General features: G+C 39.2%; 1 protein-coding gene across 8 annotated transcripts in view; it reads right to left on the bottom strand.

Annotated features, from left to right (window-relative positions):
• Window positions 1–1,738: 1,738 nt before the first annotated feature.
• ARHGAP21 (Rho GTPase activating protein 21) overlaps window positions 1,739–23,020 on the bottom strand; it is a 125,146-nt gene continuing 103,864 nt past the window's right edge. For 6 of the 8 annotated variants that reach the window (XM_036841766.1, XM_036841761.1, XM_036841764.1 and 3 more), the window contains 13 exons: window positions 18,664–18,948; window positions 15,837–15,901; window positions 15,621–15,760; window positions 14,801–14,943; window positions 13,859–14,014; window positions 13,684–13,762; window positions 12,568–12,641; window positions 12,402–12,491; window positions 10,628–10,753; window positions 10,388–10,429; window positions 9,962–10,067; window positions 8,008–8,039; window positions 1,739–4,187 (listed from right to left, as the gene is read on the bottom strand). In XM_036841766.1, coding sequence (XP_036697661.1) covers window positions 2,526–4,187; window positions 8,008–8,039; window positions 9,962–10,067; window positions 10,388–10,429; window positions 10,628–10,753; window positions 12,402–12,491; window positions 12,568–12,641; window positions 13,684–13,762; window positions 13,859–14,014; window positions 14,801–14,943; window positions 15,621–15,760; window positions 15,837–15,901; window positions 18,664–18,948 — 3,000 coding nt within the window. In that variant the 3' untranslated portion in view covers window positions 1,739–2,525. The remainder of the gene's footprint in view (window positions 4,188–8,007; window positions 8,040–9,961; window positions 10,068–10,387; window positions 10,430–10,627; window positions 10,754–12,401; window positions 12,492–12,567; window positions 12,642–13,683; window positions 13,763–13,858; window positions 14,015–14,800; window positions 14,944–15,620; window positions 15,761–15,836; window positions 15,902–18,663; window positions 18,949–23,020) is intronic. The other 2 variants (XM_036841763.1, XM_036841765.1) reach the window with 1 other exon arrangement.

The following is a 23,020-nucleotide window of genomic DNA, read 5'->3' as shown; positions in this document are numbered from 1 at the left end:
TCTAGAGCCCATGAGCCACAACTACTGAGCCCGTGAGCCACAACTACTGAAGCCCGTGCGCCTAGAGCCCATGCTCCGCAATGAGAAGCCACCGCAACGAGAAGCCCGCGCACCGCAACGAAGAGTAGTCCCCGCTCACCACAACTAGAGAAAGCCGGCGTGTAGCAACAAAGACCCAATGCAGCCAAAAATAATAAATTAATTAATTAAAAAAAAATAAACTGTCCATTTCGTAGTTTTAAAATGGTATCTATCCTAGAAATATAATACAGTGGTCACTTAAAAAAGAACAAAGTCCTATTTCTGCTTCTGTGTTTGATTCATTAGGAAGCTAGAGACGTTATTCTCTGAATCTTAAGGGCTCCTCTAAGAAAACTCTCCAGAGGTTCTTGTGTGACTCTATGAGCTACTAGGAATTTTACGCTGACTTTCAAAGCCACAGAGGAGGTGGCATGAAGATGCTTGATTCTTCCTCACTTTCTCTTCAAAAATCAACCTTCCAGTATTCTCAAAAATAGAAAAGGGGAAAATTATCATTTGGGTACACTGAACTATGTACACCGTGACCAAGGTATACTTTTTTGGCACAAAGATAATGATAAAATTATAAATCTCTTATTCTGACTTGTATGAGTAAACACTATAAATATATGAGAAAACAGAATCACCATAGGCGGGGGTCAGTAGAAATATCAGATTAAAGAATTAGAGGTTAAAGATGAAAGAAACAGACCTGATAAAACTAAAGCTATGGCAAGCATCAGATCTAAAATATAACAATAACAGCAAACACATATAACAATGAGACTTCTCTGTGCCTTTTCTTCATTCCACATGTGAGGAAAGGCACAGAGAAGTTACGTCGCTATCAAACTCATCCAGGTTGTAAACGGCAGAGCCTAGATTTGAAGCCAGGCAGTCTGGTTCTAGAATTCATGCTAACGTCAATGGGTTTAATATTTTATAGACATAAAAGAAGGCTTAAAATGTGATGCAAACAAAAGGGATCTCAAAATTGACTAGGCTGTTTTGAAACAACTAAACAGAACTTTCAGAAATGAGACATAAGTGAGATTTATTTAAAACTGGACAGATTTTTTAAATTTAATAATCTCTAAGTACCCATTATTTCTAAGATTATCTCTGATATACATTTTGCAAGTAATGTGTGGCAGGCACTATATTTGGAAGAGTATCTCATTTAAATCTAATAACCCTTATAGTAGATACTATTATCGTCATTTATACAAAGGGAATAAATTAAGAGACATTAAATAATTTGTCCAAGTTTATGTATCTAGGAAGTATAGAGTTGGTTTGACTTCCAAATGCATGTTCCCTTCACTCATAATCTCCAGAAAAAGGTGAACAGCATATATGACTTCAGCTAGAAAAGTTAAATATTATCCGTGTACACGAGTGAAGTTAGGCCAATGGAAACATTTACAAGAGAGCCCTGCCAGACACGGCCAAAAAGAGAGGGGGAATGTACAGAGTAGGTAAATTTTTAGAAGTCAGAACCAGAGACTTCCCCGGCCATCCAGTGGTTAGGACTCCGCGCTTCCACCGCAGGGGGCACAGGTTCAATCCCTGGTCAGGGAACTAAGATCCTGCGTGTCGCACGGCAGCAAAAAATTAAATAAATACATAAATAAATAAATGTCAGAACCAATTAAGGCGGTTATAAATGGATGGCATTTAAATATATATATTAGAATAAGTTTCAAGCCATGCAAAGTTCACCAAAACAATTTTTATTTCCAGTGTTTAATTGGGTATGCACACAGGCATGACACAGGTTTGGATCCATTAAGTCCTCATGCAGAATTATATTCTTCTCCATAAAGAAGCCAGTTCCATCCAGGTCACTATCTACACATCTATGTTACAACATTTATATCAAATCTGGTATCTGAAGAAAAGATACACATATAATATGTTCATTTAAGTTACGTATTTTACAGAAAGATTAAAAATTCAAGTCACACAAAACTCAAAAACTGTATTAAAAGTTTGAATAGAAAACTCAGAGATCCACCTGGAATGACTAGAGAATGGAAGTTCTGTATCTACCTGTGTTAAAACTGGTAAATGTGATGAAATTTGTTACCAATAAAACGCATTTGTTTACTCAGTGTAAGTTATCTAATTTTAACAATATGGCACCCTAAAAACCAAATGTATTTTTATGATGAGGCACTTTTGTTAGTGATGAAACCAAAAGAACACATTTGCTGCATACTAATGCCAGCTATTTTCTTCAGTAATCTTGGGTGTATGCACTATGCGGTGAGTCGCAACAAATAACCTTGCTCATTTGTATACAACTATCCAATATATTTTTAAATATATATATATGTTCTTCTGGCTGTAGTAATGCACTGTAAAGCTATTTCACAGTGCAAAATGATGAAACCAGCCCAAATGAAGGCTGCATAATAACAATTCTGGTACAAGAAAATATTTACAGAGTTATGGAACGTGTAACAGTAGCTTTTATTCGCTGGAGTGGACGTACCCCCAGTTTAAAGACAGGGATGGAACTGTGCTTTGCTGCCTGGGGTTTCGGACAGTTGATGAGGTTGGGCCGTCGCTGCAGAACTGGCGTTTTGGCTCGTGTTCTGGAAGCTTTCTCCATTGATTTGGTCAGGTGACTGTGGTGGTGTGGAAAGAGGGGGCCTGTTAGTTGACGCCAAGGTGCTGGGAGAACTGTCTGCATGGGACTGAGAAGACAGGGCTGGGTCCGTGGTGGGTATGTCTAACGTGCTAAGGCTCTGGGGCTGGGGGTCCCCCGCGTCCCCTCTGCTCAGGTCGGCCGTGCTGGTGCGTAGCCGCTCCCTGGCCAGCCAGTCTGAGATGGACAGGTCCTGGGCTGAGCATTTGGGCTTCAACCGAGTCACAGCTGAGAGTTCGGATTCTCTGTCCCCACTCTGCTCCTGCGCTCTCCAGAAATTCAAAACACTGATTTCAGTAGCATCCCTGTGCCCTCCCAGCGTGTGTCTGCGTTTGATGTTTTTCCTTTTGGCAGGATCGGCGTTGGTTTTTTGAGTTCCTACTCCAAACATGTCATCTGCCGGCGCTTTGGGCCTCAGTTTTAACCGATCAGCTATTTTCGTTTTCCAGGTGGGTTCCTGTTTCTCGGATTCGCTTCTGGCTGGTGGTGTCAGCAAACTCCCTGTTGATTTTCCTTTTTTCATCACCTCGAACACCTTCGTGATGGAAGGGGCTTCCTTCTCATTCTTGGCATCTCCTAGAGTCGCGCTGTCTGACTTGAATCTGGCGGATTTTTTCCTGGACAGAGTGTCACACTCAATCAGCTTATGGGAACTGAAGAGCAGCCTCCGGCTCTCTAAACTCGGCGTTAAACTCCCCTCCGTACCGCTGACTTCGCTGCCTTCCGAGTTCCGCCGGCTCGTCTTCGTGGCGTCTTGCAGCTTTCCTCGCAGGAGCCTCTCGGAGGCCAGCGCGGCGGGGAAGACGGGGAAGTCGCTCTCGCTGTCCGTCTCCACCGGCCGCCCCTCGCTCACCAGCTCGCTCCTCTCGTCGTCGGCGTCGTCGCCCCTGCTCTCGGCCACCGACTGCACTTCGGGGCTCAGCCGGCTGGAGTCGAGGCCGGTCACGGAGGGGGCGGGCGACGTCGCCGGGTCGTCGGCGGTGCTGGTGCCGACACTGACCAGAAACTCGCCGACTCTGGGTTCGGGGCTGGTGGATTTCTTGGTGGAAAACCTCGCCAGGGCGCCGGAGTCGGTCCCCGTCTCGTCTGGGTGGGAGGCCTTCTGGGCCGCGAGGGCTCTGGGGCCCTCCTTCAGGATGGCCAGGCGACAGCTCAGGGTGGGCGACCTGCTCTGCTTGGTGCCCTGGGGGGCCGGGGGCTCCGCGCTCTCCCCCCGCAGGGCTCGCTGATCAGCTCTGGCCGCGCTGCCGTCTTTCTTCGCGTGATTCTCTTTGCAAGCCACGGTCCTTTGTTTCCTGCCCGGTGTCTCGCTCTCTTTTTTGGACTCTTCTTTAATATCATTGTGACCCTGCTCTGCGTTTTCTTTCTTAAAAAACACATTGTCCAGTTCGTCTTCCGAGCTGCTGGGCTGTGCTTTTTCTTTTGGTTTTTTCCTCTTGCGACTGGCGGCCGCGAAGATGGACGACACAAGCAGGTCCCTGCTATACTGATCTTTTCCGGATCCCCAAGAACCCTGGGGGGCAGAGACACGAGACTTTGAACATAAGAACGTTATTGAGTTCATTTTCTGAAAAGGTTCCCCCCGCCCAGCACCAATATTTCTTTTTTTGTGTGATTTCCATTGCTTTGGTGATTATTTTTTATTTTTTAACTGAAATTTAGTTGATTTACAATGTTGTGCCCGTCTCTGCTGTACAGCAAAGTGACTCAGTTATACACATATAGACATTCTTTTTTTTCATATTCTTTTCCATTATGGTTTAGCACAGGAGACTGAATATAGTTCCCTGTGCTGTACAGCAGGACCTTGTTGTTTATCCATCCTGTATATAACATTGAATAGTTTGCATCTGGTCATCCCAAACTCCCACTCCTTCCCTCCCCCTCCCCCAAGTATTTCTTAACCACTAAAGCCAAGTAATAACAGGGTGTAGTTTTTACACCCCCTTTTAACTTGTACCTAAGACAACTTCTTATTTTTATTTAATCTGTCCCATTTCTTGCCTGGTGGTATTTATCTGCCATGTCACAGCTGACATACACCTGTCTTTCAGGGACACCTTCTGTGCTTGGGGCCCTCTCGCACTCCTATTCTTCTTGACTTCCCTCCATCTACAGACCGTCCCTGCTTCTGCTACCCTCAGAGGGTCCTCAGGTTCCTGATTAAGCTGATTAAGATAAGGGAGCTCCTGGGTTCTCATTAGTTCAGGCAGGCTGGATCTGCAGAGACTGGCCTTAGGTAAATCAAGTTGGCACTGTCTTCACTGACCTCAAGTAACAAGCAAATCATGAAGTTCAAAAAACATAAGGTCAATTAAAGACCTTAAACCCTTACCAAAGAAACACTGCAGTGCCCTGTATTGAGAAAGTGGCAGTGCGGCCAATTGGCTTTGCGGCCAACTGGCTTTGTCAGCTACGCCTAATAGGTTCTCGATGATGAGTGTTTAAGTGTTCATAATGCCTACAGGCTAAGTAAATTCGGGTGGGGGCAGTCAATAAACACTAGCTGGTGTAACACACACCATTTAAGTCAAGCAGGCAGGCAGGAAGTATGCAGAGTAACAGAAACTGAGTAATAGTTTCTCTATTGTCATAAAAATCTTAGACAAGCTAGAACTACTATACTGAAGTCTTGAAAATTACAGTAAAAATTCAGGCTTTTGTACTAGAAAGGATTCACCAAAATGAAATCACAGATTGATGGAACTTTGTTTTTATAAGTTATAAAGGATTTTATAATTATACAGGACCTTTCTAAGGGTTATTCACATTTAACACATTCTGTTGAAGACCGTAGGGGATGATGGCTGTGACTGAGCTCTGAATTAGAAGACCTGGTGTTCCTTCCCTAGCTTGCAGTGTATGACACTGAGCAATTGATTCACTTTTAAACACCTCAACTTCATTGCTGATTTAAGTGAGAAGAAATTAGATTATACTATCTTTAAGATTCCCAACGGTTCCCTTTAAAATTCGATGTTTCTGTGATCACTATGTGTTGGAGCAAATGACTATATTATTTTACAACTGAAAAAAATTGTTACAAAGAATTATATCATTTGGACATCCATTATATTATAGGTATAATACAAACACCACCATAATTTACTTAAGATGAAGAGACTGCTATAACCACAGGTTAAGAAATATGCATCTAGTGAGAGGAAAGGAGGGAATTTCAAACAGGTATGAAATCTAAAACCTAAAAATCTAAATCTAAAATCTTATATTCTGGCAAAAAGAGGTGGGAAACTGTTCCAAAGTAAAGAAGTCTAAGGAGACATGACAACATAACGCAAGGGGCGATCCTTGATTGCATCCTATATACAGGAAAAGAAAAAACAACACACATTATTGGGACAACTGGCGAAATTTGTGTAAAAACTGTACATTAGAAATAATAATGTATTGTACTCATGTGAACTACCAGAATACAATAATTATGCTGTAATTACATAGAAGAATCCCCTTGTTCTTCGGAGATGCACACTGAAGCATTTAGGGGTAAAGTGTTATCATGTCTATAAGTTAACTCTCAAATGACTCAGAAAAAAAAAATTACATATATATCAAGATTTACCAACTGATAAATCTAGGGCAAAAGGTTTGGGTGCTATTATTCCAATAACATTTTTGTAGGCTTAAAATTTTTCAAAATAAAAAGTTGGGGTAAAACAATGGTAAAAATCACAATATAAGTGATAGCGAATGACATATCATTAAATATTTTATGATATTTTCTGCAAAAATTCAATTCTAATTTAGTCATATGTGATCCCATTATGTTTAGAAATGATATATAATGATATGTATGTCTCATTTCCAAATAGAACATTTGAAGAAATTTATTGACAGTTCTACTTGCTGTAGTCTCAGAAGAGCAAAGCTGGCACAAACTGAATTAATGAAAAACTTTCTAACTGAATGTCTTAAAAACTACTCAAAAAGTGCACTTTGGTGGTGGTGTCAACAGAACACAAATTATGTAAACAAAAATTGATTATAAAAACAAAATTAGGGACTTCCCTGGTAGTGCGGTGGTTAAGAATCCGCCTGCCAATGCAGGGGACACGGCTTCGAGCCCTGGTCCAGGAAGATCCCACATGCCGCAGAGCAACTAAGCCCGTGTGCCACAGCTACTGAGCCTGCGCTCTACAGCCCATGAGCCACAACTACTAAGCCCGTGTGCCACAACTACTGAAGCCCGCGTGCCTAGAGCCCGTGCTCTGCAACAAGAGAAGCCACTGCAATGAGAAGCCCACACACCGCAACGGAGAGTAGTCCCCGCTCGCCGCAACTAGAGAAAGCCTGCAAGCAGCAACGAAGACCCAAGGCAGCCATAAATAAATAAATAAATAAATAAATAATTTATTAAAACCAAAACAAAATTAGTGATCTTGTTGAAAAGAAGCAAGAATATATATTTTCATAAAAAATGTATAATAATAATAAAGTCTATATTACTACTGAAATGTTTACAGAATGAAATAAAATGTTTGGGATTTGCTTCCAAATAGTCCCGAGGGACTTCCCTGGTGGTCCAGTAGTTAAGACTCTGAGCTTCTACTGTAGGGGACACGGGTTCCATCCCTGGTAGGGGAACTAAGATCCCACCTGCTGCGAGGCCAAAAAAAAAAAAAAAAAAAAGTCACGAGGAGGAGGAAAGTGGGTGGGTGCAGATGAGACAAACTTGGCCATGTGTTAATTGTTGAGGGTGGATAATAAGGGCTCATTATATTATTCTCTCTACTTTTGCATATGTTAGAAAATTTTCACATTAAGAATGGGGGGGGGGGCTTCTCTGGTGGCGCAGTGGTTAAGAATCTGCCTGCCAATGCAGGGGACACGGGTTCGAGCCCTGGTCTGGGAAGATCCCACATGCCGCGGAGCAACTAGGCCCGTGAGCCACAACTACTGAGCCTGTGCGTCCGCAGCCTGTGCTCCGCAACAGGAGAGGCTGCGACAGTAAGAGGCCCGCGCACTGCAATAAAGAGTGGCCCCCGCTCGCCGCAACTAGAGAAAGCCCTCGCAGAGAAACGAAGGCCCAACACAGCCAAAAATAAATAAATTAATTAATTAAAAAAAAAAAGAATGAGGGGGTAAATGCCTACTTCTTTGAATTATGCTAAACTACACTGAGATAAATCCAACACCCCACCTCACAATCCAGTATTCCTCTATCATATTCTATTTTAAGCATTAATTTTTCCCCTTATAAGACTCTGTTGGCCTGTCATCAGACACAGACAGGGGTGCATCTGCATACGAATCATAACGATCAACCACAAAGCAATTCCCCTCTAAAATATTGCAAACTGTACAAAACAATTTACCTTAGATTTTGTTGAGTCACTAGTAGCTGAATCTGTGAGAAGTTAAAGAAAACATGGTCAGTATTGGTCAGATTCTTTACTGCTTTCAACAAACAATGCAAAACTTATGGAAAAGACAGGCACAGAACAAAATGTGAAAGCAAAACTCAAAAACAATAGAACACAGTGGATAGTCAGAGCTCACAAAGATGCAAGCTGCACCACAGAAAGCCACCGCCATGAAAGGATGCTGTGAATTGTAGGCAGAATCAGCTCAATGATAGGTATGGCAAAGGAGCCCTGTGCTAAACAAAACAGAAACACTAGTGTTTATTAAATTTGCTAAGTATTAAATCTAGCAATAAAGCAGCTCGAAGACCTTTTGAAGAATTGCACTATGTACCACATCCTGTATCTGAAACTGATACACAATGTAGAACGTTTAGGATTGTTGGCCGCCCTCGCTACAAATTGAGATGCTCAGACTCAGTGTATTTATGTTGATTTTTGTCAGACTGTCCATGTTAAATTTTGGAAGCATATACTGTGTGCGTAAGGATGCATTACGATAACCCTGCTTCTGGGTCACTCTGACGTTACGTTAAATCATGCTGATCTCTGTGCTTTGGACCCCGGTTTCGCATCTGTGCAGTCAGGGATCCTTTTGACTAGTTAAATTGCTACCAGTTTTCCAATTATTTATTCACAAATGCTATTATGGAAATGGAAAAATGGAGAGCATCATTTTACTGTCTGGCAAAAACTCAGATTATACAAGTATAAAGAGGGTAGGAAGGGGCTAGCACTCTTCAGGACGACACCAATTTGGAAATTTTCTCTTTCAACTTCAGGGAAATGGATTTTCAGAACTAATGAGCTGAGCCCCATGCCACGCCCCTTTCAACACATGGCTCAATGCTTTATGACTTTAAGAACTGGTAGACCATACCATGCTATTTCTCCTCACGGTCTGCTTCAGAAATAACAAGAAACAGCAGAAAAACTTTTAAGAAAGTAGTAGTGATCTGTTTCCAATAACCGTAAGAGAAAGTGTACACCACAGATCAGCTTGGTTTGCGTTTACAGGAAGCGGGGGCTTCTGCAGACAAGGCAGCTACAGTGCGGACAGCAGTCCTCCTTCTTCCTACAGTTCCAGCTGTCCGTCAGGGACACCACGGAATCCACTAGCGACATTACCGCGCGATAGACTCCTCCCATCTCGCCTGTGCAACATCAGTACAGATGTGCCTGTGTCAGTAAGTGCTGGAAAGAGAACCCTTTAGGACTACAACGAGAACTAGAGACAAAGGGAGAACACGGTGTAAAACATGCTAGGTTAGTGCAACAGTTTGGCAGGAGAAAATCTGCATCGAAAGAGCCTATTAGAACTGATACTTCACTGAACGTTAGGGTGGCAACAGAAGACAGAAGAAAATGTCAGAGAGATTGTCTTTTACGGTGACCTCTGTAGTGACAAAATAGACCGCATTTATGGGAATGGTGCCCATGAGCATTTTACATATTTAATTGGCTGCTTTTTCAACAGAACGTCCAGCTCAAGAGTGAGAACTACTCATACAGTCTAGACCACACTTTCTGCCATCACAGCAACCACATACTCAGTAGCGTGTATCTGTTTTACCTTGTGATGACTATTACATGGAAACTGTGAATTAAAAAAAAAAAAAAAAAAAAGAACAAAACAGTGGTTTGCATGCTCATTTTCCCTCATATTTCCTTTCTGACAAGCATTACAACTCCATGCACTGCCAATGGCATTACAGTCACTGGAAGATAATTCAGATCAATCAGAAAAGGAAGATTACATTTTTTTTTATTAGTGGAAAGGGAAAAAAAGGAGAAGAAAAGGAAAAAAAAAATCATAGTGAATTGTTACTTATGATTGATTTGCTCTTTCATGTTATAAGAATTTAGCTTTTAACCTAGAGATCAATACTGCCCAGGCAAGAGTTACCTGATACATCTCCAGGGGAGACGCCTGTCCTTCCAATGTTGGTGAGTAAATGATCTATGTTTGGCACTGGCTGGGAGTCTACTGTGTTTTCCTCCTGCACTGTTGTCTATGGTTAATAAACAAAGATCTCTTCATCATCTCTTCAAAGATACTTTCTTTAAAATTCAAACAACATTTAGTAAAAGACACATTACTGAGTGGAGGACATATGCTTAATTTTTTACATTATTTGCATATAATTAATTACCAAATAAGTATCATACTTGGATTTTCATTAGATCAGAAACTGAGGCGCTATAGACCTGCTTTCGGGGTGCAAAGCAGACAATAGCATACAAAGCAGGAAGGTGACACAGTTGTAGGATCAGGATCTTGTGTGTCCCAAATGAGAAGAACAGAGTACAAACGCTGACGGACAATACTTACAAGAGGTTCTTCAGCACCTTCTTCTGTGAAAAACCAGTCATGCTAAAATTTAAAATAAAAAAGGTGAAAAAGAGAAATTAAATAACCCCCTACAGAGATCTATATTTTGGAGGACAGCACAGAAAAAAAGGTAATTCTCTTAGGAAAAAAAAAAAAAAAATTTATAACCAAATTCTGCCCTACCGACTATCAGCTGCTCACGAAAAAGAATTTTCTCGATGAGCCGAAGCCTGGACTTACGTGCTGGATAAGTGTCTCTACGATCTTGTACTGGTCTGGCATGTGAGTGACCATGTGCGTCATGTTATCCTCAGAGGTCCTCACGAGAGTTGGACCAAACACTATGGCTAGGTTTCTTGGTTCCATCTGCAACAGAGGATGATATTAGAAAATATCACAACTTTTCTTAAGAAAGTAGGCTTAAATTCCCATTGCATGTTTGGCATTTCACTTCTGAAAGACTCTTTTGATGAAAAAGAATTCAAAGAATGGCTGACTGATGTGTGTAAAAAAAAATAATGCTTCAGGGTTAGAGTTTCCATAAACTGATCTATATGTAAATTCTTTTTCTTGCTTTAATGACAACATACAATACTTAATTGGCACTCGTTTTTCCCAGGAAGTCTATGATTGAAAACAATTGATCTGGTTCAAAACTAGTATTACAGGGAATTCCCTGGCAGTCCAGTGGTTAGGGCTCCGCGCTTCCACTGCAGGGGGCACAGGTTTGATCCCTGGTCAGGGAACTAAGAGCCCACAAGCCGTGCACCTCGGCCAAAAATAAGTATTAACAAAGTTGGATCAACTGACAAAAATATTAAAATCAAAGGGAATAAAACTTGCAAAAGAATAGGGAAAACCTCTCCCCTCAAAAACTAAACAAATGGAAAGAGGTACATAAAAATTTCCAAATTTGCCTGAGTAGTACATTAAGATCATGAATATGTAAAACCTAATGTCTGAAAATATTCTTTTGACAAAATTTTTACTTCAACCAAGACTTCCAAAGCTTGTTGCTTATCCTTGTACCAATGAACACCTCAGTATTACATGCCTATATGTTTGTATGTTTCCTTCCATGATAGTTTGTACTCCTGTTTAAGTACCTGATTGTCAAAGGTGCGAATCTTTTGTTTTTCTTTGTTATATCTTATAAGTGTCTGGTGTAATTTTTTGACCTTAGGATTTGATTAAAATATTAAATAACCAATCCCAAAAACATACTAGAGGGTAAAAAACCATTGTGGAACTCAAAAAAAAAAAAAATCAAACTGGTCTTGGGCTCCACACCAAAAATTTAGTTTCCATCCATCACCAGAGTTGATCCCCCTTAACCCTTTCACCCTCCCCTGCACCCCTGCCCCTCCCCCTCTGGTAACCACTACTCTGTTCTCTGTATCTATGTGTTGTTTTTGTTTGGTTTGTTCATTTATTTTGTGTGTGTGTGTTTTTTTTATTCCATGTGAGTAAAATCATACAATATTCATCCAAAAGATATTTCTTTAAACCAATCAGGAAAAGCTACACGTGAACAGACTAGATAATATGAAGGAACAATAAATTTTGGTGTGTTTGATAAAGGTAATATGGTGGTGTGAAAACAAAACCAAAAAAAAGTATCTGCTAAATCTAAATGAAACAAAACAAAAAAAGAAAATGTCTGTTGTTTTTCACTGTATACCATTTGATACATTTTTACTGTTGTTTGTGCAAATATTGCCCATTCAAAATATTAATATACAGTTGAAAAATAAAAGAAGTAAAATTTCTGACTTTTTCATTTTTCTTGCTGGATAAACATAAAAGAAAATGTCTTGAAAAAACAACAATTCATATTTTGGGGATCTTTTGCTTTTAGTAGTGATCTTTAGAGGGACGTGATCACCAGTATGATGTATTTTAGAGCTTTTGTTTAATTATAACCTATTTTTGACTATTTCGCATGAAGCAGTGAAGTACATCTTTTCAACTAAAGCCACTCAAAGTACATCTCTTCAATAAACAGTTTACACACCTTATTTTTTTCTGAATTTTCTGCCACTGTCTTCAGATGAGCCGAAAGAAACTTGAGTGTTTCATAATGATGTTCGGGCAAATCATGAATCTGAAACATATTATTTCATGATGGATTTAAATGCTGAACTTTTGTTGTACCTCCAAAAATATAAAATAATACCTACTAGTCTTTTTAATGTTTTCAGACGATCTAGAGGATCTTCCTTACGATTGGCTTCAATAAAGTCGGCATATTTATCTGACAACAGTAAGAACAAAAAAAACCAAATTCATCTTAAATTGTTTAGGTAAGCTGTAATCTAGTTTCCCTTTAAGGTTCAATTTCAAACCACAATTAAAAAGAAAAAAATAGTAGGGAGGACCCCAAATAGCCTTTGAAATGTTGTCCTAAAACTACTATAGGGGCTTCCCTGGTGGCACAGTGGTTAAGAATCCACCTGCCAATGCAGGGGACACGGGTTCGAGCCCTGATCCAGGAAGATCCCACAGGCCATGGAGCAACCAAGCCCGTGGGCCACAGCTACTGAGCCTGCGCTCTACAGCCCATGAGCCACAACTACTAAGCCCGTGTGCCACAACTACTGAAGCCCGCGTGCCTAGAGCCCGTGCTCTGCAACAAGAGAAGCCACCGCAATGAGAAGCCCGCACACTGCAACGAAGAGTAGCCCCCGCTCGCCGCAACTAGAGAAAGTCCACGCAGCAATGAAGACCCAACGCAGCCATAAATAAATTTATTAAAAAAATAAATAAGTAAAATAAAACTACTATAGTTTTTAATGACTCCCCTAGGCCTTATCAAACAAAGGAAATTCCCTAAAATGTGAGTTCTCTGAGGGTACATCCTGTATTTACACAGTCTGTCCACTTTCTCTCCCCGCACTGCAACATCTACTACAAGGTCTTATCTAAGTCAAATAGTTGGTTTGGCTGAAAAAATGCTTTTCTACTAATTGTACCTTATTATGCCTGAGGCTTTTCACTGAGAACAATAATAACATATTTTCAACTCAGCTGTAAACATGAATGAACAGGATAATATACATTTTTACTGAACTTTAACAACGTTTTATAAACTGTTTTTCACTGAAATGTATCAGGAGGAAAAAACAATCCAAATGACAAAAAAATAGGACATGATTATGCTTTGTATACAAATAAGAACAAAACCTCCTGTTTCTTTTGACAAAAATATTTTCCCCTGGTTCAATTTAATATGCTGTGGTTTCCCAACAATGTAATGTTCAACTGTTGCATCGGTGTCTTTGGTGGGGTTAACTCACCATTTGTGAAAAGTGGTTCAGGGAGTTTTCTGAAGAAGGATTTTAGTAAACTGCTTATCACATTCAAATCTCGCCATTTCTAGGTATGCAAAATAAAAATACAGTATGTTTGTAGTCAATACCACAAAGGAAAAAAACACAGACCAGTTATTCAAATAGAAATACACAAACTTACATCATCTTGTATATCAATATCAGCCATTCCCTTGTTGAGTTCCTCTTGCATACTTGAGATTGCTGCATTGTTTCCAGGAACTCTATAAATACCTGTATATTCAAGACCTCTTTCTTCAACTAATTTGCAACATATGTCAACTATTAATGGAATATACTGCAAAACAAGAAATAAACATTTTATTTAACACAGCATGAATGTTTATCTTCAGTTAGTAGATACATATCGTAGTCACAAGGCCCTTTTCATCCAAAAGGAAACAGTATATAAATTGCTGTTATTTGATATAGAGAAAATAAAGAATATAAACATTGGAGAACTGGGAAGAGATAAAACCAGCAAGAGATAGTTGAGTCAGTGGAAAGAGAATGAATAGGTCAAGACTGAAAGAGGAGGACCCACAGGGAGATAATAGTCTAAAGAAGAAACAAGAGCAAGTAGGGAGAATGTGGAAACAGTTCAGTGGAATAAAAGAAGGGGGGCAGGGGCAGAGGAGGGGGAAAGAATAACATCCATCCACTCATGATATGAATCCTAACGTGGGCACTGTAAACACACACACACACACACGCACGCACATTTATATTTATCACACTTTCTTAATCAGATTCTTGTTCCCATCCTTCTTTTAAAATGCTGAAAGCAGAAACACACATGACTTGAAAATGACTTCTTACCGATCGTTTCAGATACATTCCTAGCAGTTGAATAATTATTCTATTTCAGAGTCAACACATTAGAAAAAAGCATTATAGATAAAATTACTCCATACACCCGTACAGGTCAGACATGCTTAGAGAAACTAAGGTCTGTTAAGAAGAGGAAAATACTCAACAGATGGACAGATACTCCTTGTGACCTGCACGGCTGTGTACGCGGGTCCTGTTATGACTACGGCTGAATTAATGGCTTTAGGAAATCTGGCTGGCTGGTGGCTCTTACCCGATTAGTATGAGCTGGTGGGCAATCATCCAGTCTGACCCCGAACGTTCCTGTAGCAGTAGGCTTTTTTTCAAATGTCTTTCTCATAATACTTGGAATGCCTTTTCTCCATGTGCCTTTGTCTTTTGGGGGACTAGTGTCATCTTTTGATCGTTATTCAAAAGAAAATGACATAAAGAAAAGAAAATAGAAACAAGAGTGTTTAAATCATGACTTTAAAGATCCTTTATCAATATTTATATAAATCAGGGTCCTGTACTATAAATAACATATCCTTTATCTATCAAACATATTCTATTCTATTCTCTTCCTAATATAGCACTCCTTTCAACCCTCCATATAATTTAGTACGAATCAATTATGTTTCTTCACCCTTTGACAATCTGTACCATGATTTTCTTTAAAACAGTCAAGACAATAGAATTGATGTGACATCTTTAGAGTGAGATTGTAGCAAAAGGAAACATAATGGTTTTATTTCAAAATGAAAGCACCTGGATCCTCTGCATTTATCAAATCGGTAGTTTTTGACATAGATGTATGTGTTGTATTTTCCTTCACTTGATCTTTATTATAAGAACTGGTATCTTGGACCCCAGCTTAAGGGAAAGGCCCCACCAGCCTGGACCAGGCCCCCAGTGATCTCTGGGTTAGCTTACCCTGAGCTGAGGTCCGCAGAAAACGCACAGAAAAACAGGAAAACACCTTTAAAATCCCAATTTTATTAAAAAAAAAATTTTTTTTTTTACTTAGGTATAGTTGGTTTACTACAAACCCAATTTTAAATCCTAGATTTATCTAGGAATGCTGGTATCAGTACCTTTACTGAGAAGCTTCCTTTCTGACTCTTCCTTGGGGGAGTGTGGACTTTGAGTCCGAGGCTCTGCTTTAGCACCAAGTAGAGTCTGCCGGATGCTGAGACTCTGGCGAGGGGTCTTTGGCAACTGCTCTGCTTTGCTGCTGAAAGAAAGGAACATTTCTGACCAAGTACGTATTTTACATCCCAATTAACCTGCAGGCATGGTGGGATTCTCACCTCATCAGACTGTTGTATTCTTTTATTCTTCGACTAATCAGATCCCTGTTAGTAACTCCAGTGTCCTACAGAATAAATAGAAGGTACAATTAGAAAGTCAATTCTAAACTCCCTAAATAGGGACCCTACTCTTTTTGGGGGGCAGGGGGGAGCTCTATATTGTACTGCTTTGCTTATTCAATACAGACTCCATGGAGTTGTTTTAAAAGCTCTATTCAAATCATGACCTAACATCACTAAGTGACAAATGTTCAAGTGCCTCTGCCACTGCCAAGTTTTCTGTTTATTTTCTGTACCCCAGCAACACCTAGACTCGTACCAGCAAGTAGCCAGTGTTCAAACTTACTGAATTGATCTGGCGTTTTTAATAAATGACTGGGAAGCAGTGAGCCAGTTTTTTCTGTCACTAATACCAGAAAGAATGATCAGCATTTCAAAATAATACAGTTGGATAAAAGATGGAATACTGCCAAAATGTGTTAATGATTAATTGATAGGAACAGTGAGATTGAGGGTCAATTAGTATCAGAAGTGGCAGTTATATTTTGAGAAGAAAAAAGCTCAAAACTGGTTTTTTTAACCTCAACAGGTTAACCTCAATAATATGCTACATGGAAAGAAAACTCAGAGTTGACCATAAGGGGATGATTTTTTTTTTCCCTATTGGTTCCAATTATAAATTGACATGTGTCCGCAAATATTTTTTTTACTTGTCTCGTTTTGGTCATAGTGAACGTTACAATTTACAAAGAATATAGGCTTTGTAAATTCTCGAATTCAAATCGATTCTTCTCATTTACCAACTGAGAGAGGATATGGTTAAGATCTAGAATAAGACTGCTTGACAATTCTGAGCTATGTGACCCTGGGGAAATTACTTAACTTCTCTTTGCCACAAAGTTCCCTTGTTTGAAACATGGTGATGATAATAATAAGATGCATTCATATGGTTGCTGAGATTAACTGATATAAAATGCTTAAAAGAGTGACTGCCATATGGTATATGCTCGGTGAATTATTACTCTCTTAGCTATAAAACTCGGTGAAAATACCCGTGTCTTAGAATCAGATGATAGTAATGATGCTATAATGGCTGACATGAAGTACATGTCATGACCTACCAGGCACTGGCCTGCGTTCTTCATAAGCATCACTTCATTCAATTCCTAAAAAAGCCCTATGTCTCAAAGATGAAGTCATCTACTGCCCAGCAGGACGCCTGGCACAGAGCAGGGGCTGATCAAACAGGAACTCCTTTGAACTGCTACTTAAAGCTGAAATCAACAGCCAAGTTGTGATTCTCCCTGTTTACTTTGCCAAAACTCAGGTCTGATGTCTCTTTATAGCGGTGGTTGTAGAAAAAGGGCTGTATTGATATGGATCTGGTATTCGCTGTTCACGACAAACAAGGTAGAGTGTAAACTGTCAGACGAGAAAAATTACAGGCGTTTTCCTATGGTCTAAGTTTTCATGACTTGAATTGGATATAATGGAAATGACAGAATTCGAGAACATAATTTGCATAACTTCATGGTTAATGTAGGTGTTCCTGCATACTGTAATGGGAAAGTAGGGGGAAAGAACCTTGTGGGTTTTTTTCTGTCATAACAACAGGCACACAAAGGAGAATAACGTCTAAGAAAAACTGTGTTGATGATATGAAAAAGGCACCCTTGAGCAAAATCTAAACTTAATCATTGCTGAATCTACTCTGTAAAGTTTACGGTTATGTACACTTAAAAAAAAAAATCTTCACTACTGAAACTTCTGCTGTGAAAAATATCTTGATGGTTGTGAGTCAGAAACTCTCCTTATTAAAAAGAAAAAGTGGCTTATAACATGATTTCTGATAGTACAAGTTTTCTTAGAAACCAATTACTGTATTACAGTAGGCTATATTATATTCTTGCCTGCATAATTTCATTAACAAGAATCATGCTATCAGTGTCTCTGCATTTACACAGCAATTTGTTTGGAGAAGCATTTTCACTGTAACTTAAGCCCACAACAACCCCGGTTTTGACGCAAAGAAACAGATCTGGAATTGTTCAGTCATAAAGGTAATGACCAGGACTAGGAACCTAGGTCTCTGCTCAGTGGTTCACTGCTTCTGAGAAAGTATGCAGAATATATGAATAATCTGTTTTTCTAGGTCAGTAAATGGTGATTTTCCCAGTAAGTGAAAATAATATAAAATAGGTACACTTGAGTTTTCCTTTTTTTTTGGCTGCACCATGTGGCTGGTGGAATCTTAGTTCCTCAACCAGGGATTGAACCTGTGCCCTTGGCAGTGAAAGCATGGAGTCCTAACCACTGAACTGCCAGGGAAGTCCCTGAATTTTCCTTCTGATCAACTATTTTTTTTCTTTAATTTACTTATTTCATTTATTTATTTTTGGCTGAGCTGGGTCTTTGTTGCTGCGTGTGGGCTTTCTCTAGTTGCTGCAAGTGGGGGCTACTCTTCGTTGTGGTGCAGGAGCTTCTCATTGCAGTGGCTTCTCTTGTCATGGAGCACGGGCTCTAGGCACATGGGCTCAGTAGTTGTGGCTCGTGGGCTCTAGAGCACAGGCTCAGTAGATGTGGTGCACGGGCTGAGTTGCTCCGCGGCATGTGGGATCTTCCTGGACCAGGGCTTGAACCTGTGTCCCCTGCATTGGCAGGCGGATTCTTAACCACTGCGCCATCAGGGAAGCCCTGATCAACTATTTTTAAGTGAAGATAGCACATTATAATTTTTTTAAAATGATGTATCAGATTCTTTCAGTCTTCTTTAAAAAGAAAATGTTGTGACAGAGTCGGTTTTATCAACGTCATTTTGGACACTAACCTCCTCATTTAAGTTGCTGCTCTCCTGGATGCTCTTGATCCAGGCTAGCATGTCGTCCCTGTCTTCAGCCTGAAACAGGCACTCGCAGTCGGACGTGGTGAGTCGAAAGACATTTTTCCTCTTGGTCTCGCTGTAAGAGATGTCTATTAAGCAAGCGTTAACACTGATGGGCTGTTCCTCTTCAGATGGAGTCGTCTGTTCTCGTTTATCTTTGTACAGGTACAGCGAATGGCCCCGAAGTACAACATACATCTGCTTCCATGGTCGAATACTTCCACCAACTCGCTGGAGAACATGAGACAGATCAGGCATACTCAACACTTGGCTAAATCTTAGTGACAGGACAGATGCATCTAGCAACACTGTTAACACGCTTAAATGTATACCCAACGTGGCAGGTGCCTGCTTTACGTCAATATATATTTGTTAGCGGAGGAAAGACAAAAAGTGTGGAACGTAAACCAAGTTGGGTAATGTATTCCTATCACAATCAAGGGCAATGAAATCTCAACTTTAATTGGGTTGAGAAAATAAGATGAACAAAGTTAATTAGGATAAAGCGAGTGTAGCAAAATATATAAAAAATGCTAAGGGAATAGAAAATAAGGAAAAAGGTCAGTCAGAAAAATCTTTTGAGTGAAAGCAAGGCTTAAGACAAGTCTTAGATCACACAAATGACAAACACTGCAAAAAGGAATCCCAAAAGGATATGTACACATAATGAATTTAGTTAACAAAACTGATCAACTTTATACAGTCAAGCAACAACATGCAAGATGGGTTTTCTAAAAAAAAATTTGATACTCTTTTGATAGTATTAAAGTTTTCTTATAAATTAAGCTGCCCAAATATTGTAGAAAATTTTCTGGCGAAGTTTTTGTTATATTGTTATCTTCTTAATGAAGCATATATTGATATTGATATTCATTTAAATACCTCTATATTTGCAAAATAAGGGGAAATAATAAAATTATTATAAAGGCAACTTGAAACTCTGCAAGCCAGACGGGAGTGGCAGGACATATTTAAAGTGATGAAAGGGAAAAACCTACAACCAAGATTACTCTACCCAGCAAGGATCTCATTCAGATTCGATGGACAAATTAAAACCTTTACAGACAAGCAGAAGTTAAGAGAATTCAGCACCACCAAACCAGCTCTACAACAAATGCTAAAGGAAATTCTCTAGGCAGGAAACATAAGAGAAGGAAAAGACTTACAGTAACAAACCCAAAACAATTAAGAAAATGGTAATAGGAACATACATATCGATAACTACCTTAAATGTAAATGGATTAAATGCTCCAACCAAAAGACATAGACTGGCTGAATGGATACAAAAACAATATCCGTATATATGTTGTGTACAAGAGACCCACTTCAGAGCTAGGTACACACACAGACTGAAAGTGAGGGGATGGAAAAAGATATTCCATGCAAATGGAAATCAAAAGAAAGCTGGAGTAGCAATTCTCATATCAGACAAAATAGACTTTAAAATTAAGACTATTACAAGAGACAAAGAAGGACACTACATGATGATCAGGGGATCAATCCAAGAAGAAGATATAACAATTGTAAATATTTATGCACCCAACATAGGAGCACCGCAATACATAAGGCAAATGCTAACAGCCATAAAAGGGGAAATCGAAGGTAACACAATCATAGTAGGGGACTTTAACACCCCACTTTCACCAATGGACAGATCATCCAAAATGAAAATAAATAAGGAAACAAAAGCTTTAAATGATATATCAAACAAGATGGACTTAATTGATATTTACAGGACATTCCATCCAAAAACAGTAGATTATACTTTTTTCTCCACTGCTCATGGAACATTCTCCAGGATAGATCATATCTTGGGTCACAAACCAAGCCTTGGTAAATTTAAGAAAATTGAAATCGTATCAAGAATCTTTTCCGACCACAACGCTATGAGACTAGATATCAATTACAGGAAAAAATCTGTAAAAAACACAAACACATGGAGGCTAAACAATACACTACTAAATAACTAAGAGATCACTGAAGAAATCAAAGAGGAAATCAAAAAATACCTAAAAACAAATGAAAATGAAAACACAATGACCCAAAACCTATGGGATGCAGCAAAAGCAGTCCCAAGAGGGAAGTTTATAGCAATACAATCCTACCTCAAGAAACAAGAAACATCTCAAATAAAAAACCTAACCTTACACCTCAAGCAATTAGAGAAAGAAGAACAAAAAAACTGCAAAGTTAGCAGAAGAAAAGAAATCATAAAGATCAGATCAGAAATAAATGAAAAAGAAATGAAGGAAACGACAGCAAAGATCAATAAAACTAAAAGCTGGTTCTTTGAGAAGATAAACAAAACTGATAAACCATTAGCCAGACTCATCAAGAAAAAAAGGGAGAAGACTCAAATCAACAGAATTAGAAATGATAAAGCAGAAGTAACAACTGACACTGCAGAAGTACAAAGGATCATGAGAGATTACTACAAACAACTCTATGCCAATAAAATGGACAACCTGGAAGAAATGGACAAATTCTTAAAAAAGCACAACCTTCTGAGACTGAACCAGGAAGAAATAGAAAATATGAACGGACGAATCACGAGCACTGAAATTGAAACTGTGATTAAAAATCTTCCAACAAACAACAGCCCAGGACCAGATGGCCATCTATCAAAGATTTAGAGAAGAGCTAACACCTATCCTTCTCAGACTATTCCAAAATATAGCAGAGGGAGGAACATTGCCAAACTCATTCTACGAGGCCACCGTCACCCTGATAACAAAACCAAAGATGTCACAAAAAAAGAAAACTACAGGCCAATATCACTGATGAACATAGATGCAAAAATCCTCAACAAAATACTAGCAAACAAAATCCAACAGCACATTAAAAGGATAAGACACCATGATCAAATGGGGTTTATCCCAGGAATGCAAGGACTCTTCAATATATGCAAATCAATCAGTGTGACAAACAATATTAACAGATTGAAGGAGAAAAACCATATGATCATCTCAATAGATGCAGAAAAAACTTTTGACAAAATTCAACATCCATTTATGATAAAAACCCTCCCGAAAGTAGGCATAGAGGGAACTTACCTCAACATAATAAAGGCCATATATGACAAATCCACAGCCAACATCGTTCTCAATGGTGAAAAACTGAAACCATTTCCACTGAAATCAGGAACAAGACAAGGTTGCCCACTCTCACCACTATTATTCAACATAGTTTTGGAAGTTTTAGCCACAGCAATCAGAGAAGGAAAAGAAATAAAAGGAATCCAAATCAGAAAAGAAGAAGTAAAACTGTCACTGTTTGCGGATGACATGATACTATACATAGAGAATCCTAAAGATGCTACCAGAAAACTACTAGAGCTAATCAATGAATTTGGTAAAGTAGCAGGATACAAAATTAATGCACGGAAATCTCTTGCATTCCTATACGCTAATGATGAAAAATCTGAAAGAGAAATTAAGGAAACACTCCCATTTACCATTGCAAAAAAAGAATAAAATACCTAGGAATAAACCTACCTAAGGAGACAAAAGACCTGTATGCAGAAAACTATTAAGACACTGATGAAAGAAATTAAAAATGATACAAACAGATGGAGAGATATACCATATTCTTGGATTGGAAGAATCAACACTGTGAAAATGACTATAGTACCCAAAGCAATCTACAGATTCAATGCAATCCCTATCAAACTACCAATGGCATTTTTCACAGAACTAGAACAAAAAATCTCACAATTTGTATGGAAATACAAAAGACCCCGAATAGCCAAAGCAATCTTGAGGGAAAAAAAATGGAGCTGGAGGAATCAGGCTCCCTGACTTCAGACTATACTACAAAGCTACAGTAATCAAGACAGTATGGTACTGGCAGAAAAACAGAACTATAGATCAATGGAACAGGATAGAAAGCCCAGAGATAAACCCACGCCCATATGGTCACCTTATCTTTGATAAAGGATGCAAGAATATACAATGGAGAAAAGACAGCCTCTTCAATAAGTGGTGCTGGGAAAACTGGACAGCTACATGTAAAAGAATGATATTAAAACACCCTCTAACACCATACAGAAAAATAAACTCAAAGTGGATTAAAGACCTAAATGTAAGGCTAGACACTATAAAATTCTTAGAGGAAAACATAGGCAGAACACTCCATGACATAAATCACAGCAAGATCCTTTTTGATCCACCTCCTAGAGAAATGGAAATAAAACCAAAAATAAACAAATGGGACCTAATGAAACTTCAAAGCTTTTGCACAGCAAAGGAAACCATAAACAAGACGAAAAGACAATCCTCAGAATGGGAGAAAATATTTGCAAACG

Source organism: Balaenoptera musculus, chromosome 2 (genome assembly GCF_009873245.2).
Source record: "Balaenoptera musculus isolate JJ_BM4_2016_0621 chromosome 2, mBalMus1.pri.v3, whole genome shotgun sequence".
Lineage (NCBI taxonomy): Eukaryota > Metazoa > Chordata > Mammalia > Artiodactyla > Balaenopteridae > Balaenoptera > Balaenoptera musculus.
This window is presented reverse-complemented; position numbering and strand designations above follow the sequence as displayed.